The sequence below is a fragment of the Momordica charantia genome, assembly GCF_013281855.1.
Source record: "Momordica charantia cultivar OHB3-1 chromosome 8 unlocalized genomic scaffold, Mcharantia_2.0 BLBB01000008.1, whole genome shotgun sequence".
NCBI lineage: Eukaryota > Viridiplantae > Streptophyta > Magnoliopsida > Cucurbitales > Cucurbitaceae > Momordica > Momordica charantia.
Genome location: NW_028275166.1, coordinates 28,007,802 through 28,027,533, shown reverse-complemented (window position 1 = coordinate 28,027,533; position 19,732 = coordinate 28,007,802). Strand labels below are relative to the sequence as shown.

The 19,732-nt window shown below is 32.0% G+C and overlaps 2 protein-coding genes across 2 annotated transcripts; both read left to right on the top strand.

Annotated features, from left to right (window-relative positions):
- The first annotated feature begins 5,680 nt into the window (after positions 1-5,680).
- MPPBETA (Insulinase (Peptidase family M16) protein) lies at positions 5,681-11,874 on the top strand. Its single transcript, XM_022288751.2, has 9 exons — positions 5,681-6,486; positions 7,033-7,197; positions 7,435-7,572; positions 7,659-7,810; positions 7,973-8,081; positions 9,597-9,695; positions 10,992-11,057; positions 11,343-11,450; positions 11,543-11,874. Exons 1-9 carry the CDS (start codon positions 5,824-5,826, stop codon positions 11,627-11,629), a joined length of 1,587 nt encoding a protein of 528 aa, XP_022144443.1. The 5' UTR covers positions 5,681-5,823; the 3' UTR covers positions 11,630-11,874.
- A 4,395-nt stretch (positions 11,875-16,269) lies between these two features.
- On the top strand, positions 16,270-19,165 carry BCCP2 (biotin carboxyl carrier protein 2). The gene is made up of 7 exons (XM_022288750.2): positions 16,270-16,821; positions 17,580-17,630; positions 17,721-17,887; positions 17,987-18,308; positions 18,405-18,476; positions 18,837-18,902; positions 19,011-19,165. The coding sequence occupies exons 1-7, from the start codon at positions 16,657-16,659 to the stop codon at positions 19,032-19,034; spliced, it is 867 nt and encodes a 288-aa protein (XP_022144442.1). The 5' UTR covers positions 16,270-16,656; the 3' UTR covers positions 19,035-19,165.
- The last annotated feature ends 567 nt before the right edge of the window (positions 19,166-19,732 follow it).

Here is a 19,732-nt window from a genome sequence, read left to right as displayed (position 1 = left end):
GTAACAAATTTACCAGTAAAACAAACGATGAAAATCCATGTTTTTGCTAAGTCATAAACGAAGTAGTAGTAGAAGAGAGTTTGAAATGAATGACAAGCGTAAATAGTATCGGTAATGTTAGATTATATTATTGGATAATATTATTTAAATTATTATTTGATTTATATTTGAATTACATTTTCAATAAAACCCTATTGATTATTTTCGTCTCTTTTCTATCATCCCCTAAAACAAAAAGAAAACTATTAGGCAGTCATTTTTTAAGCCCCACATCAATAACTCCTACCTCAAATCCAATATTTCGTAACCGCTTAAGGCCCACTAACTGAGCTCGTACTCTTTTTTTTTTAGAACAACATGTGATCGAGTTGGAGATTTGAACCTACAATCTCTTGGTTGGAGATATATGTCAATTATAACTGAACTAGTTTTGGCTACCTCATTTACAACAAATTTTTTAAATGTCGACGTCGATGGAAATGTCGAGGTGTCGATAAAATATCGATATCGATGGATATTTTTATAAAAGTTAGAAGTATTAAAAAGTTGTAAAAAATATTTGAATTAATAAAATAAATATTTTCCTATTTCTAAATTGGTTAAAAATAATTAATATTAATATTATGTATATAATGACATTTTTTTATATATTTTTTATATTTTGTTGATTTTTTTGTACTACGATGAAAATGTCGATTTACTCCTTCATGTCAATATCGAGCTCATAAAAACATGAATATGTCGATAAAAATGTCGACGTATCGACGAATATTTAGAACCATGTTTACCGCTTAGAAACGACATGAATCCTTATTTTTACGGTAAATGGTTCAGGAGCACATTGAATCAATTTATTTATTTGGAATGGAGAATCGGAAGAATGGGAAGAAGAGTGAGTGAAAAGTCTGAAACAGAACGATTACAGCTGGGAGAATTCCAATCTACGCGTTTTTTTTTTTTTTTGATACCGGAAGGTCTTGTTCTCCCCACGAACCTCCCAGAACGACCGGGCACCGGCTCTCTCGGTCACGTGCCTCCGTGACGACGCGTAGTTTCCAAGTATTTTTCTTCCCTTTTGAGAGAGGCCATCGGTTTTCAACCTCTCCCACCGTTGACTACTTATTTTAATTTAATAATTTTGCCATTAATTATTATTTTCATTCATAATTGACAAAAAAAAAACATATCAATTACAAATCTAACACGTGGCGTGGGAGAGAATAACCCCCCTGAAGAATTTTTATTTTGTGACTTGGATAAATAGTATATATGTATACATTATTTTCAATATATATATATATATATATATTTGGATAACGGGCCATTTAAAATAGACGGTTTTTAAAAAACTCTAAAAAAAAATAGGCAGTTTTAAAATAGGAAGATATATTTGAACTTTTTGGTAAGAAATTACCTTTTATTGAAAATTATTTTAAAAAAGAATCCTATTGATTTATTTCCAACCCATTTTTATAGGATAATCTTAGTCATTCTTTTTTTTCAATCTATTCAAATCTAGAAGAGGGTGTAACAAAAAAAAAGTTTTAATCTAGGATAGGAAAAAAAAGGTTATTCTGATTTTATAAAGAATGATGGAATAAAAAGAGTAAAAAGAAGTCAAAGTAAAATTTACAAGATAGTTGAAGAAAATGAAATGAATATTTATCATTAACAAATGTCATTTGACCATTTTTCTTTTTTAATGAAAAGTTAATTAAGGATGCCTACTCCGAGTTTTCTACCTGTTTTTAAAAAAATAAATAAATAAGAAATTGTGTGGTTTTTTTTTTTAATATGATAGAAGAAATATCATGAGTTTCTTTTAGAGTATTTTGGGAGTGATAATAGAAGAAGTGATTTTGGAAAAAAAGATTTTTTAAAATCATCACGTAAGTGATATTTAAAAATCAATTTTAAGTGATTTTGTGTTTTTCTAAAATCAATTTTTTAATTTGACAAATGTGATGAATGGAAATGGGCAAAATCACTCCTCAAACGCATCTTTAATAGGTTAAATCTAGTTTTGTTTGTGATTTTTTAATTATTTAATCATAGTTTTAAGAAATTTTAAAATTTGCACAAAAAAAAAGTGTTCTTATCAATTTTTATTAATTATTTAATAATACCTAAATCTTTGAACTCATAACCTTTTGATCAGACGGAGGTATTTTAACTTGTTGAGTCATGTTACATTAACAAAAAAAAATTTAATAATAATAATAATAATAAATATATATATTTGAAAATAGCAAATGTATATAGAGATATTTAAAAATATTTTTATGTTAAATTTTAATTTGTGAAATGGTGTCGTTTTCTTCCATAGATGTTGGAAAAGCTCTGCTCCAAGAAGTCTTTCTTTAGAACATATTCATTTCCACCAACTTTTCCCCATCATAACCATTTATTATTTATTATATTATTATTATTTTACTTTTCTTTCCTTTCCTTTCTTTTTCTCTTTCCTTTTCAAATTTTCTCATGAGCCAAACACAAAATAGACCATCACATTGAAAAGGTTGGGAAGTATTCTTCAATTCTCCTTTCTGAAAATGAGTGATCTTGATATGCTTTCATGTCATTCTCAATGTTAACAAAAATTTACCTTTCATATTTATTTATTTTAATCTTTATATTTTCAAATCAATTTTGATCTTCTTTTTAGTATAACATATAAAGGTGAGAATTCGAACTTACGATCTTTTGATTAGGGATACGTGACTTAACAAATTGAGCTATGTTCAGATTGATTTCAATTTTGATCTTTAAACTTTATATGGAAAATACGTTTGTGTCGTTGCTACTAAATTCCCTTCTTTTATTTAATAAAAGTTGTGTTACGCGAGTCTGATTTTTTTTTCTTCTTTTTTTAACATATAAGATTGAGAATGTGTGGATGAATATTCTAATCAAAGATTATTAATGCTCGTGAGTTACATTGAGATTTACAAATAAAATTATATATAATTTACCTTTATAAATTATAGTAGTGAAAATTGAAGATGTGTATTTTTATAAATAAATCATTACAAATACACTATAAACATGACATTTTTTTAAAGATAGAACTTGTAAATAATTGATTAACTTTAGTACACATATATTTTTTTTTTTGCAAAGGTAGAAAAATTATGAGAGTGATTGATTAACTTTAATATTGATGACCAATATGTTTTTGTTTTATGTGACAATGATTGATTTACCTAAATTATCGATTATTAATTTATATATTAAATTATATAATTATAGTAATCCTTGATTGACCTATATATTGGTTAACAAAGTTATATAATATAAATTGTTTGCCTACCTTCTAATTTTTCTATAGTTACATAAACATTATTCATCTCAGTTACATGTTTGTAATATCCTTCGTTGTAAGATTTCTATTGAATAAAATAGAAAGTTTTATGATAAATACTAAATCAAACATTATGAAAATTTTAAAAATTAAAATATACTACACTACACTACAATAGATTGGATTTTTGCTAATGCAAGTTTTTGTTGTAATGAAAAGAAAAATATTAGTAAAGCTTTTTCTCAATACAATAGAACTATCTGAAAGACTCCATTGCAGACGAAAGAAAATTCTATTGAAATAGATCTGATATATGTTAGCTCTGCCATCGAATAACTTATTTTATTAGGAAAAATATTTTTTTATATATAAAATTTACAAAATAATTTTAATTTCAATTAAAACCTAAAAATTATTTGAATGATAACAAGTGTGAAATATTACACCTTAGAAAAAACAGATAACATGTTTTGATGAGAATCAACATCATCACCAAACACTATAATTAATTGTCCTTTTTTTAGGGAAAAAATTAGGGGAAAAGGAAGAATAGAAAACTTGAAATCTACGCATGAACTTGCTTGGAGATTCAGAAAATTAATGTTGAGTGAAATTGAAGATTTATTTTTAAAAATTTGGTAATAAAATTAGAGGGAAAAACCCACAACCTTAAAGCTGAATTAATGATGACTCCTTTTCACATTTTCAAGATCTCTCCTTTTTTTTTTTCATTTTCGAGGAAAATTACATTCTAGAGTTCCATACTTGAATTGGTCAAAATTCATGGATGAAATGATGGTTTATTTTATTTTATTTTTTTAAGTAGTGTACCAATCAGGTCACGATCATAAAAATGATGAGCTAAAGTAAACTACTAATTCAATAGTCAAAATTATTATTTATTTAACCAGAAATGATACGACAATAAAATTTAAATTTTGTTGAATCACCGTTTAAATCTTATTTTAGTGTTGAAAATTTTGGATTTATCCATTTTAGTCCGTAAAAATTTTAGTATAGCTTAATTAAAAAAAAAACAAACCAATTTGGTCCAAACATTCAAAATGCATATCTTAGTTATTGAAATTTGAAAAATTCAACCTGAATTTAACTTAGCGATAATTGACACATATCTTTGACAAAAAAGTTTCGAGCCCTCCACCACATTTATTGTATTATAAAAAAAATGGTTTAAATTTTTATTAGAGTTGAAGTGTTGGAAGGAGGAAGCATAAATTAAAAGTATAATAAAATTATTAGATTGGAAACACAAATAATTTAATTATTAAAAGAGCAACTATTCATGAGTTTGTGGCACAATTAAGTGAAAAAAAGATACATGTAATTTTTTTGGGTTAAAAATCATAATGTTATAATTTAGTATTCAATAAATTTTCTGCATTAAAAAAATGAAAATAAAAATTTTGAGGGCGAGGCTTTATGAATTTTTCATCGAACAACCATGAAAAAGAATGAAATTTTTTATTCCCAAAATGAACGTGATCTTAATATCTATCATATTAATTCTAGAAACCTTTAAAATAATGAATAAAAAAATAAGTATAGAAAAAAAAAAGATGGATTCAAATAATTGATGTGAAAAACGAGCCATTTTGTAATTACATGGAGCAGAGAAGTTGCAAAGCTTTTTGAGATTCTAGCACATTTCATATTCCATTATTAAATTTAATTAAATATTAATACTTTAATTTATCAAATAAACAAAAAATAAAGGAAAAAAAAATCCTATTTTTAAAATACATTATATGTATATGTATTTGAATATCACATTTATAGAAACTGTGATAAATGAGTATTTGAATATGGTTAACATTTATAGAAACAATGACTCATTGTTTGCCATTTTCATTAACCACTACAGTTTAACTTTATCCAACATTAACTACTACAGTTAATATTTAGTAATTAGAAAGAAATCATAATATTTAATTATCAATCATTAACACTACAATTTTTTTCTACACTAATCAATATGGTTTAACAGAGAGAAATACATTTGATTATAGATATAAATATATATATTTAATTCATCAGTTTATCAATATACATATATATCTTAATAAAAATTTTATAAAAAAACTAAATCTACTATAAAAATTAAATTATTACGAGTGAATGGATTGTTATCAATTTAAAAATTTACAGATTAAATTTATTACAAATTAAAATTAACGGTTACTCCAATGAAAGTATTTTTTGCCTATAATTTTTTTAACCTAAAAACAGCAATTTATAGTTAACCAAAAATATTATTTCCAAAGGAAATAAATTTCGGAGAGAGATTTGGGGAGTGAGGAGACGAGACCGGTCGAATAGCAGCCAAACTAGGCTCGTTTGCAACCGTTCCCAAAAACCAAAACGGTGTCGCCTCATGCGAAACGACGCCGTAGCGATTTCCTCCATGAAACTCTCGCTCTCCCTTTTTTCACAAGTTCCTCAGCTGCGACCCCAAAAAATTCAGTAGCCGCTGCAAACCCTAGAGCCAGAGCCAGAGGGCAATCATGGCGATGAAGAATCTTCTCACCCTCGCTCGGAACTCTCACCGGCGATCATCCGCCTCGTTTTCCCATGCCATTAGATCGGCGTCGACCTCTCCGGCGGTGGCGGCGTCTTCTCCACCTCCCTCTCCTCCGCCACCCAATGCGATGATCTACGATCGCCTCGCAGAGGCCGTCAAATCCAAGCTGAAACAGCTCGAGAATCCCGACCCTAGGTTTCTCAAATACGGGTCGCCTCACCCGACCATCACTGATCACACCCGGATTCTCTCCGCGCCTGAGACTCGGGTCACTACTCTCCCTAATGGACTCCGGGTCGCCACCGAGTCCAACCTTGCCGCCCGGACGGCGACGGTTGGAGTGTGGATCGATGCTGGGTCGAGGTTCGAGACCGAGGAGACGAACGGCACCGCCCATTTCCTCGAACACATGATCTTTAAGGGAACGGAGAAAAGGACGGCGAGGCAGCTCGAGGAGGAGATCGAGAACATGGGTGGTCATCTGAACGCGTACACGTCGAGGGAGCAGACTACGTATTATGCCAAGGTCTTGGACAAGGATGTGCCCAAGGCACTGGATATTTTGGCTGACATTTTGCAGAATTCGAAGTTCGATGAGCACCGTATTAGTCGCGAGCGGGATGTGATTTTGAGAGAAATGGAGGAGGTAAGAATCCTCTGCCCGTTTGTTCGATTTGCTACGTATTTAATAGTATGGTACAAAGTTTTTGCATCTTGGTTGGAAAGGTTAATGGCCTAAATGTATAGAAAGGTTGAAGTTTAAGATGCAAATAATTAAAGCACATGAGCCGCAACTTTTAGTTTTAGCACATCACAAAAGTTTGTCTCTGGTGCATGAAGATATAGATAGAGTCGCACTGGCGCCAGATCCACTTGAAGTAGGGTAGTGATTGTGGTTGATTACTTGCTAAATTTTCGTGGTTCGCTCACTGAATACAATCAAAGTCATAATGCTGCAGGAGGGTTAAGTTCTGGTCTAAATTGTGCAAGTGCACTTACATTTAGTTTGTTTTTACCGTGTTAGTTTTCCTAAGACAGAAGGAGTGGCATGTGAAACCTGGAAATGGGTGGTGTTTAGTTCTCTGCACCAAAAGAGTCTGATTTCTCGTTGACCATGAAATTGGCCGTGGCTTTGGATTTGTGCTTTTTTATATTTTCATGACTTAATTGTTTAAGGCACTGAACTGTGCAGGTTGAGGGGCAAACAGAAGAAGTTATCTTTGATCATTTGCACGCAACTGCATTCCAGTATACTCCTCTTGGCAGAACGATTCTTGGTCCAGCTCAAAATATCAGGACAATTACTAAGGACCATCTTCAAAGTTATATCCAAACACATTACACTGCTCCAAGAATGGTACGAACAATTTATATGATCGTTTAGTTACTGCTTGACAGAGGGTATGCACTGATTGTGATATGATATTGAAGTAACTTCATATCCGGGGATAATGTGTTTATCATTTGTTTATCACGGTCCTTTTGGATGATGATTGGGCTGTATCTTTCTCCCACTTCTATCTTCAATCAAGATACTTGTTCAAGACTTCATGAGAAAATGGTTGTCAATAATATGATGCTATTTTTCTTTTAGGTTATTGCTGCTTCAGGAGCTGTTAAACACGAGGATTTCGTTGAGCAAGTAAAAAAATTGTTCACAAAGTTATCATCAGAACCAACCACAGCTTCTCAGTTGGTTGCAAAGGAGCCAGCAATCTTTACTGGTTCTGAGGTACCCAAATAAATGATATTTGGATTTACCTTTCTATCTATCGAGAATTTCACTTACCAAATTTTTATTATCACTGGAATTGACAGGTTAGGATAATTGATGATGATGTTCCTTTGGCACAATTTGCTATAGCTTTTAATGGAGCATCCTGGACAGATCCAGACTCCATTGCTCTGATGGTCATGCAAGCTATGTTGGGTTCTTGGAATAAAAGTGCTGGAGGTGGAAAGCATATGGGGTGATCTTTTTCCCCTTCACCTTTTGTCCTTTATAACCTTTGTGTGTTAACTCCAAACGTGAATTTCCTGACTGCTACTGACATGTGGCAATTATTTTCATGAGTTATAATGAAAGTTGTTTTCATTATTTTTAATTGTTCCTTTTTCTAAATTATGAACAGTTCTGAGCTGGCCCAAAGAGTCGCCATCAATGAAGTAGCAGAAAGTATGATGGCTTTCAACACCAATTACAAGGACACTGGTCTTTTTGGTGTCTATGCTGTTGCAAAGGTGATTGTGACAATCATTAAAATATTCTATTCCTTATTCAGTTACTTTAATTATTCCCTCCCTCTTGTTAACTTCCATACTTATCGTTGCCTTTTGTTTACTTGGATATTACAAAGTTTAAATGCTCAGTCCCCGTAGGTTGTATAGCACCACTTGGACCTGAAATGCTGCAGGGTCTTATTCTAACCTGTTAGAAATATCATAGCGTGGATGCCATTATTTTCTTTTAGTCGCCAAACCATTTATCTTTTTCTAAGATTTCTATTCTGAAGAAGGCGAGATGTTCTTTTTTTTTTTCCTTACTGGCATTTCAATTTCAGCGTATCTCTAATCTCTCAGTTTTTTTTTTCAACAAGAAACACTATTTCATTGAAAGATTGTAATATATGGCTTGGGTTTTTAATAATTGAGAATAGAGCATCATTTGTTAATTACTCGTGATCTTAATACAAGCAGAAAAATACAAAGGTTGTTATTGTTATCTATGCTCTCCTTTTGAGTTTAAGCAAACCTGCAAAAAAGTTAGTTTTGTTTTATAATCTGTTTTTGTGTGTATTAAGGTTTTATTCATCTTGTTCACTTGTAATTTTTTAAAGTTTGGTAGTGACCTGCCTTCACCTATCTATGTGACCTGATTCTAAATTGGGGACTACTATTAGGCTTATGACATTTGCTAGTGTACAACTTCTGTGAGAGAAATACTGCAGATTTTTTGAAATGCCTTTCCAAGCTTGAACTATGAGAATTATTGCAAAGAAAGACACATGAAATTAAAAAAAAAAAGATGCTATACACTTGTAAGCTTGTTATGCAATAGCTTTCTCACAATTCATTTTATTTAAATACTTATAAGTGTGTTTGCGATTAGCTTTTGATTTTAGGTTTCAGTTACGTAGTATAATGATTTGTCATTGATGTCTTCATGGTCACATGGCTTTTAATCAAGCAGCTATCCAAACTGTAGTTTATAATTCATCTATTAGTTTGGAAGTCCTATTCTGACCTCCGACCTGCTAAGTCGTGTGTTTTGTGTGGGCCTTATTGTGACATTGAAAATCTTTTGATGCATCTTTTTCACCTCTTGGCAACTAAAATGTATTAGGGTCAAACGGTTCTCCTATGAGATTAGTCCAGCTATGCGCAATCTGACTTAGACACTCACGGATATATATGCATATATATCTATGGCACTGGGTATATATCCCTGAAGGCAAACGCTAGATTCTGTATAGACTTGGTCTTAGCAATTTCTTAAGAGAATTTGTAAGAAAATAATTTTAGTTTTTTTAAAATATTTTAAGAGGGAGGATTTTTAGGTCTGAATTCTGCCTGTTTGGGGTTTCTTTGTGGACTTCTAATAATAATGCTCTTCTGATTCTTCTCAGCTAGTTTTAAGATAATCTACCTCTCTATTCTGTCATCTCTTTCTTCCAATGCAGTTTATTCTTATTAAAAAAAAAATTTGCAGTTTGATTTCTTAGCTAAATTATCTGACCGTTGTGTTCATTTTTTCAGCCGGACTGCTTAGATGATCTAGCCTATGCAATCATGTACGAGACAACCAAGTTAGCTTACCGGGTTTCGGAACCTGATGTTACCCGTGCTCGCAATCAGGTAGATGCTGTACTTATTCCTCTTAGTTTAAAATCGGGTCTCCACGTTTTAATTCTAATTGAACTTGGGATTGATTCCAAAGCAGAATAAATTCATATTATGCTGAAATTTATAGGGAGGATCTTCTTTTATTTATACAAGCTGACGAAATAACAAGCTTCAGCATTCATCTAAATAAATTAAAGTACAAAAGATAGATCCTGAAAAAAAAAAAAAACTGATGAAAACCCAATCAATGGCATTTAGACTAACTTTCAGACCGTTGTTAGTTGACTGCTTGACGTCTAACCGGCATCTTACTCCTAACGACGAAGTTAGCTAAATTTTAGCTGTAGTTTACAAATATAACAATAATGGCTACAAAAGGTTTATAGAGGAATTGTAGACTAATTCACCAGTTTCCTGGTATGTTGAGAGCTAAAAGGAATCAGACTTCTACCATGTTAATTTCTTGTCATTTTTATTTTTATTTTTTTGAATAAAATCAGTATTTAAGGGCTCCCTTTGGTAATCTTCCCATTTCTTGTTTTCTATTTTTAATAAAGAAAAACATAATTGTATTTGGTAACAATCTCTGGTTCTTTATTTTTTAATTGAAAAAATAAGGTAACTATTAAATTTTAAATCCAAAAAGTAAAAAATTTATATAAAAATTGATTTTTATAATTAAATATTCAAAATTTTTATGTTATTATTAATGTTTAATATTTACCATGTATTTTATAAGTCAAGAATGATAAAACAATATATTTACTTATTTTTTGAAAAAAAAAAGTAGAAACGGGTACAAGGAACAAGAAGCTTGATTTTGTTTTTTGTTGTTCAATTTCTATACAATTTTGTAAATATTTTTAAAAGAGTGAGAAACAAGAAACATAAACAGTTGTCAAATGCTTAGGTTTCTCAATAGAACGAAACCATTATAGGTGGCCCATTAGTCCAAAGAGACTAGGTTAATTAAGAGGGAATGAGTTCACATGATGACCAACTACTTTAGGAATTAGTAATTCCTATGTGTTTCTTAGCACCAAATGTTGTAGGGCGGACAGTTGTCCTGTGAGATTAGTCTAAGCTACCTCGGACACTCACAGATATTAAAAAAAAAAAGAAAATTTAAAACGAGAAACTTGGAATATTATGCACAGATGATGCAACTGGTGTCTTGCATCATTCCGCCATGCTCCCATATAAGTTATATATGTAGTGGGCATGAGTTTTATTAATTCTCTTGGTAGAACTTGGAATCGAATACATGTGTACACACCCATTGACATACTCTTTTGTTGCAAACTGCAGTTGAAATCTTCTCTATTGCTTCACATAGATGGAACAAGCCCAGTAGCTGAAGATATCGGTCGTCAGGTATCCACTCCTTCCCATCATTTTAAACAATTACATTCACGAGCATATCGATTCTTGTTTCGAGATTTCTTAGAACTGGCCTAGTAGCTCAAATGTATTTGGAAAAAGAAAATATCAAATGAATGGGAGCTTTTTACTTCCATATGAGGAAATGTAGATGCTTATCACTCGTCTGAGATGAGTTTTTCAACTCATGTACACATTACTGGACAGTGGACATTTGATTAACTCGATAATTAGTGGACATTAACCTGATCAATCCCCTCTTATTTCATTGGGTTGCAGCTCCTTACATATGGTCGTAGAATCCCGTTCGCCGAATTGTTCGCAAGAATTGATGCCGTTGATGCAAGCACCATCAAACGTGTTGCGAATCGGTTTATTTACGATAGGGTAAGAACTGAAGAAGAGAAAAAGAGTGCCCGAGGTTATACAGATCTTCTTTCCCTGTTTCACTTCATTGATCAATCTTTTCATTTCTGCAGGATGTTGCAATTGCTGCTTTAGGCCCCATCCAGGGTTTGCCCGACTACAACTGGTTCAGACGCAGGACATACTGGAACCGTTACTAGACGATGTCGATTATTCGTGTTATTTTTGGTCACATTCAGCATCGCAAAATAATTTTTCGTTATGCAAAATTACATGTCCTTTCGGGGAGTTTTCAGGCGGATTAATTATTTTTGTTTGCCAGTTCTTGTAACAGTCATACGAAGGAATAAGAAGTTTGTATCTTCCTTGTTCAAGTGTGATATTAACTATGGCATTGGAATATCCCAATCTTTGATATTTACGCACAAATTTTTTGGTAGCTCAACTCTTGGTTTATTTTCCTTTTCTTAGAACTTTTCTCCTGTATCACTTTTCTTGAAGAAATGTAACAGGTCGCATTTTACCACTTGTTTATATTTTATTCTCTTCGGTTTAAGAACTATTTATTTTCGTTCTTACTGTAGTCTTTTCTTTTGTTTATTTTGGTTCATGTTTTTTAAAATATTTATTTTAATCCCTTAATTTTTTTCATGTTTTTTAAAATATCTGTTTTGATGTTTGGACTTCTAAAAAGTTTTGTTTATTTTGGTTCATGTTTTTTAAAATATGTGTTTTGATCTCTGGACTTCTACAAAGGAACTATTTTAGCTCTTAATTTTAACATGTGTTTTATATAATAAATTATTTATTATAAATTTATAGCTATATTTTAAGAAATTTTGTTTGTGAAGTTTATGTTAAAATTTTAATTAAAATAAATGAGAAAAATGAGAATGGATTTTTTTAAAAGATAAAAAGAAATCTAGAGGAGGAGAAAAAATAGAGAAAATAACCAATAAGATTTCGTTGAATACAATTACTTCAAATACAAATACAATAACCTATTTATACTAATATAATCCAAATCATAATTCAAATAAGAAATTTAATTTAAATAAACATAATCTAATAATATAATGGTTAAATAATACTTTTGTTACTCTGAACTTGAATATTTAACGATTTAGTCTTTATATATTCATATTGGTATAATTTAGTCTATTGGTATAATTTAGTCTTTGGAATTTAGAATATAACAATTTAGTATTTGAAGTTTAAAGGTTGCTATGATTTAGTCTCCGTTGTTAATTCTTTTGGTTAAATTTTTTTTATAGATAAATGATCGAATTAGTTTATAGATTACAAAAATTAAATCGTTATATGGTAAAAATTGACGTTTAATTTTGATGAGAATTTTCGTGGTAGGGACTAAATTGTTATAAATTTTAAACTATATGGACTAAGTTGTTACATATTCAAGTTCAATGACTAAATTGTTACTAATATGAAAGTACAGAGACTAAATCGTTATAATTAAAAGTTCAGGGTTAAATTTAATAAAAGTATAGGGATCAAACGTGTTTTTTAACCTAATATAATCTAACACCTTTTCTCAAACTCACGATAAAAAACAGAAGCGGGAAGCGGAGTGTGCCTTCGTAAACATATAAAAGACAATGGGCGAGTATCAATCTCAATATGCTTCGTTCGTTCATGAAAAATTAAATCAAATGTGAATGACACTTGATTGTTATCCATCTAATATAGTTTCCCATGGTGAACATAAGTCAATACAATCATAGTGCGATCCGTCATCATTTTTGCAACAGAGACAAATGTTTCTTCATCATTCATGCTATACTCATGAGAATAGCCTTTGCAATAAGTCGATCCTTGTATCTTTCAATGGATCAATTAGATTTTGTTTTAATCTTATAGACCCAACCATAGCTATTTCCAGATGGTAGTGGTACCAAGTTTCATGTGTGAGTTGGATGTAGAACAGTAAGTTCCTCACCTTTAGCATTATGCCAAAATAGTCACAAACAATCTTTTATAAAAAAACAAAGGTTAAGAAAGACGATGAATAGAAGTAACAAAGAACACAAAAGAACTAGAATAAGATGAATAAGCAAAATTTGGTAGTCTAGTGGACTTACGTAACCAGTGGACTGAAGACATTGAAGATCTTCTACAACCTCAAGAGATGAGGAAGTGAGTACTGAGATGTGGATTCTCGATAACCAAAGTATCATATTTTGTTAAGTTATCAGTAGCCGCAGCTAGAGCAATGACATGACAGAGAGGGGTGGATCTTTACCAACTTTTAAATATTCGATTTTAGGGAAGCCAAACAAACGTGAGTGACAGGGGCAAGCCTTATTAAAAAAGTCTCTTACTCTGGATAAAGCAAGGAATTGAGTTGCGCGAAACTTTGACAATAATACTATAATAAGGGCGTATTAGAGTCGACGACGTTAGCGCGCTCTTACCCCTAAATAAAAGATTTTTCATATAGGTAGTTTGTCGAAGCCTTTTGAAAATCTTGCTTGTTGATCTTAATATGATTATCTTGGAGGATTGAATCGATCAATGTTTTGAAGTCTTTAATCGTCGTTCTCTAGAAGTTTTGATCTTCAAAATCATCTAGTCTTCAAAGATGGAGATCAAATTCATAATCTCTTATTTAGAGATATATGTCAATTATCACTAAGCTAGACTCGTTTTGACGAATATAAATATGTTACTATATTTAAAACTTTCATCTTCCAACAAATGTTTACTTGTCTGGAAGAATTAGATTACTTTTTTTTTTCTTTTGAAAAGGATTTACATTTTCTTTTGGTTTTTTTGTACGAATTTTGTTATATATTTTTTAAAGTTTCAAGTTCATCTTTTAATTTATTAATCTTGTCAGTTTCTGTCAATAATGGTGACTTTAAATGTAAAAATTAATCGCTATAATGTTAATGTATAGTGACGTAATATTATATAGTAATTTAAAAGTTTGGTAAATTTTGGTGGCACTAAGAAAACATGTAAATCTCTATTTCATGACATCAGGAAAGTCTCAGCTCGGAAAGTGGTGACAATGACTTGTTACTTGGTAGGTCAAAAGTCTTCTATTTCTAACTTTGATTCATTTTAGTCTAGATACGTTATATTTTTTTAAAGTGATTATTTTGGTCCCTTAATTTTATTTTTAATCTCATTTTTTGTACCATAATTTCTACACGATACTATACTTAATATATTTAATGAAATATAACCATAATTTTATATTTAAATATTTCTGTTATATATAAAATTTTACAAATAGCAACCAAAATGGTGGAGATAGAAGTTGATAATTGTCATGAATGTTGAGCTTGAACACCCCAAGTTAAAAATAAGATGAAGAAGCATCTCCACATATACTCACACAAATAGATTTTGAGACTATTTGATTATGCATGTGAAGAAGGATCAATATGCGTGTAAATGGGACCAAATACTATACGTCAACCTCCTAACATACTATTAAAAAGTATTGTGTTACACAACATTACTGGTTTATTAAGGTTGAATCAAACTAAAATATCTAGTACATGTGAAATGCAAACAATAGAATGAGGGAGAGGCTTCGTGTTAATCTACATAAAATCCATTGAACGTTTGAAATCGCCGTACTAAACTCATTCATGCTTATACTCAAAAATCACCATGATTTAGATCTTATTAGATCGCATATGTCGTACGCGACGACTTAACGTAAATTGCATACACATGTTGATTCAACTTGATTTTTTTTCACTTTGGATCATATGTGGCACCCGTAACTCATGTGGGATGTACCTGAGTTTTGACTTTAACCACAAACTACCCTATTTTATCTATAATTTATATATACATACCTTAGTTTTAGATTTTTTTAATTAAATTATTTATGAAATTCCCAATTTAGAAGATGACAATCATCAATAAAAGCCTCCATTGATGGTTGGCTACCAAAAGTTGCCTAAAACTAAAAATATAGGAATGAAAATACAAAATGAGTGAAAAGATTAAAACCCATGTTTAAAAACTTTGGTTAAGTTACAAGTTTGGTTATCAAACTTTTAAGATTTGTATTTATTTAGTCAATCAATTTTTAAAAAGGTTTTTACCGAAGTTCATAACTTTTAAGAATAAGATGTCTTTTTTTTTTTTTTTACTTAAAAAGATTTCTAATAGGTATTTAAACTTGCAATTTGAAGTCTAATAAGTTTTTAATATTACTTTCGTCAATTTAATACTTTCATAGTGCACTGAGAATGTACAACGAAATTAGAAGAGATGATCTTATATTTCAATATTTTTCTTGAAATTCGATTGATGCATGTCTCCGAAGTCCTTTTGATTGATGGTCCCCATTAGCATAAGTACTTCACACAATCGATCTTTCTTCTCCCTTACGTAATATAATCTAAGAATCATATAGTTGCAATGTGAAGGATTTAATGTGCTAAGTAGGATACCTTCAGATAAATGAAGCTAAGGACTTGAAATCTAAATTCAGCACCTAGTTGCCCTAGAATTTCCTTGCATCTATACGACATGTTTGAAGACTATCTTTACAAACCAACAAAGGTCTGTTTTATCCTCACCTTCATACTTCGTAGGTAATTCTCTTTAAGATGTCATCTCACATAAAATTACTCGAACCCAAACACGCTTTACTTTGAAATTCCAGCTAAATAAAACACAAAATAGATACCAAAATTGGAAACATTCACTAAAAACTTGTCGCACATGGACAAAGATAATACAACCGCCCAAAGTTGAACCTTGAAAGAGACCTCTTCAGACCAAATTTGTAAAACTTAACCTAAAAGCTTTGAATTTTATCCAATTTTCATGGGGGGGGGGGGGGGGGGGGGACCCACCTCTTGAATGTTGGAGAGAAGAGGGGTTTGTAAATCTACGCGCAATGCATGTGGTGTTGTGAGTTTGTTGTTAAAAAAGAAAACGAAACCGCGATGGATTTATTTTGATTTTATTGCGTTCTTTCAATTCCATTCGCCGCTCGCATTGTGATTATCGAAACCCCTATTCCTCCTTCCCTCGAACCTAAGCCCATTTTGAAACCTCTCTCTTGGATCGCATCGCCATTTTTTGATCTCTTTCTCCCATTTTCCCCTTTTTTCTTCACTCAGATCAAAGAAATTTCCAAAATCTTCAACACCCACTCCCCCATTTTGTCTCCAAACTTCGTTTTGTCCAAAGATTTCTGCGGGCGGCCTCATTCGACCTTCTGGGTTGCTCTCCAATGGCTTCCTTCACGGTCCCATGCCCCAAGGCTTCCACGCTCGCCGGTTTCGGGTCCACTGCGCAGAAGAATTGGAATCACGGCCACATTAAGCAGACGCTTTCGCTCAATCGCCGTGGATTTAGTGGATCTTCTCTTGTGGAATCGCCATTCTCTGGGATTGAGGTCAGTACTTCGTTTTTGTTGTAATGTACTCCATGGTTAATGTAGTTGGGAAGATTCTCTCTCTTTCGTGATGTTTTCTTGTAAGAGATTTATCTCTGGATGGAAAAAATGGTGGATGTTTGTTGATAATCTGGTGTAGGAAGAAGGATAACGGTTCTTGATGGAAGTTAACAGCATTTTAGGTTTTGGTTTTGGAATTCAATGGACACGAGTTTCTAGTTATTTTGATCCGTACTACTTTGTTGTTTGATTGTGTTGGGATTTTCGTCAGAATCATGACCATCCAAAGAAAGAAGATGATTAGGTAAAAGACTGTGGAAAAAAAGAACAAAAAAAACTTTGTTGTGAAGTAAGGTTCTGTGTTAGAAGGCTTGATCTAGATTGTCCAAACTTTTATACAACGATGGATTATCTTCTGTTTATGTGATTTGTAAGGCCTTTTTTGTAGCATGTTTTTAATGAAATAGTTTCTAATCCCGGAAAAGAAGTAAGGTTCTGAGTTTTGTATCGAACTTTCAACGCCTAATTCAGTCAGTAGCACATCTAGCTCCTCTCTGTATCGATATGTCAAACGGGAGGGCGTTTGCACCTACTAGTTGATTTTAGAAACATGGTTGATGTGGACGGTTTGAAGTCGAATTATGGAGCAATATCGCTGAGTTCATCACTGAATCCTGTCGACAGTGTAATATGAACTGTTCACCAAGATGTTCATGTTTTTAGTTACATTTTGGTATAATTATTTTTGTGTTTTTCAGGGGCTAAACAAGAAGAAATCTTCTGGTCTAATTGTGTATGCACTTAATGAGGTTAGTAGGTTACATGAGTTTCGTTTTCCATTTTCGAGTAGAAATATCGACTTTTATATTATAGGTTTGTGTATCGTTTTATTGTTCTAGGTGGTTGTTGGAAAATCTTCAAACTCTGCACCTGTGCTTGTTTCTCCACCTGGGAATGCGCCATCTGGAGGGAAAGTCGACTCTGCAATTGTGGTTTCTGATCAAAGTTCTCTTCCAGACAAGTCGTCGATTTCCACCTTCATGAGCCAAGTTTCAGATCTCATCAAGTATGTTACCTACTATAACCTTCCAGGATTGATTGTGTCATCATCTCGGATTGCAGCATCTTTTGTCGCCGAATTTTAACGTAATCTATTTGTATGCAGACTCGTTGACTCGAGAGACATCATGGAACTCCAACTGAAGCAACAGGATTGCGAAATTGTAATACGAAAAAAAGAAGCTCTACAGCCACCTGCAGCTGCACCTGGGCCCGCTCCATACATGACACTGCCACCACCTCAAGCACACAGCACGTTTGCACCTCCACCGACACCGTCATCAGCACCAGCGCCTGCTTCTGCTCCTGCTGCGCCCTCAAGCCCGCCCCCTGCAGTAAAAGCAGGCAGTTCTCATCCACCTTTGAAATGCCCCATGGCTGGAACATTTTATCGATGCCCAGGACCTGGCGAACCACCATTCGTTAAGGTAACTCGAGAACTCGAACACACGTTCACATGACATGATGAATGGAGAATAGAATATAGAAGTTCAACTTCATGTGATTTGTTTTGGTTTTGTTAGGTGGGAGATAAAGTGCAGAAAGGGCAAGTCATATGTATCATTGAAGCCATGAAGCTAATGAATGAGATTGAGGTTTGAATCATCCATCTTTTCCATCTCTCAATTTTTTATTTATTCATTTCTATATTTTCAAATGTCAAAGTCATAAAAATTAAATAATTGATAACAAATATTTAAATTAACGACCTAAGTATTTCACCATTTATTAATAAGTTTAAAGAGTATTAATATTTAATATTATGTTCATATTAGTGATATTTTACTGGTATATTTTTTTTTTCAGAAATGTCAGATGAAATTAGTGACATGTCATGAAAATTTAATACCCCGATTACAAACATTTTATCATTCTTTGATATTTATTTTCTTTATTGTCAACATTTCTCTGAATTTTTTTTAAAAATTTATTTATTATGTTTGTTTCGAGTTCAGGCTGATCAATCTGGAACTGTAACTGAAATATTGGCCGAGGATGGGAAACCAGTCAGCGTAGACACGGTACTCTCTCTCTATATATATATAAATCTTATTATATAATTACATATTCTGTCTTTTAATATATTTTTTATTTGATCTAATTTTGAACCCTTTATTATTAATGTGCAGCCTCTTCTTGTGATCGTACCTTGATTACTTTCCTCTCGAGGATGACCTTTCCATCCATTGCCCTTTTTTTAGGTTCAAATTTGTTATAGAAATTACGCACTTTTGCAAGTTTGTGTACTTTAACTAAATAAAGACATCCTTTTTTGTTGATTGAATATGGTCTCTTACATTTCCCATTTCAATTCTTGTAGTAGTGTTGCTCGCATGAAGAAATGGTAGAATTTAGCACACATGAAAGATTACAATTTTACGAAAGAGAGATACCAAGCATAGTTTGAAATCCCCCGCACCTTCAATTGCTATGTAATATTCAAATAAAATTATTTGAAAAAAATTGCTTCACTGCCAAAATTAAAGATTAAAATATCAATTGATCCATATATTTATAAGATAAAAAATTCAAAGCTAAAATGAACGTAACTCAATAGTAATTAACATTGTTGAGAGATTCAAACCCCCATAAAATGAAAATGACTTCACTATTAATTGAAACAATTTTTGTAACTTTTTTTTTTTTTTACTTACGGGAATATCCTTCAATATCATCGTTATATCTGTAAAATTGAGGCCGAAACTACATTAAAGTAAGAGAAATGAGTAAAAGATGGAACTAAAGCTAGATAATAGAGAGAATCAGAAAGGAAACATGAGTAAACTAAAGTAAAAGAATAGGACAAAAATGGAATTGATAATCTTACATCCAAAAGGGGCACTATTTTATT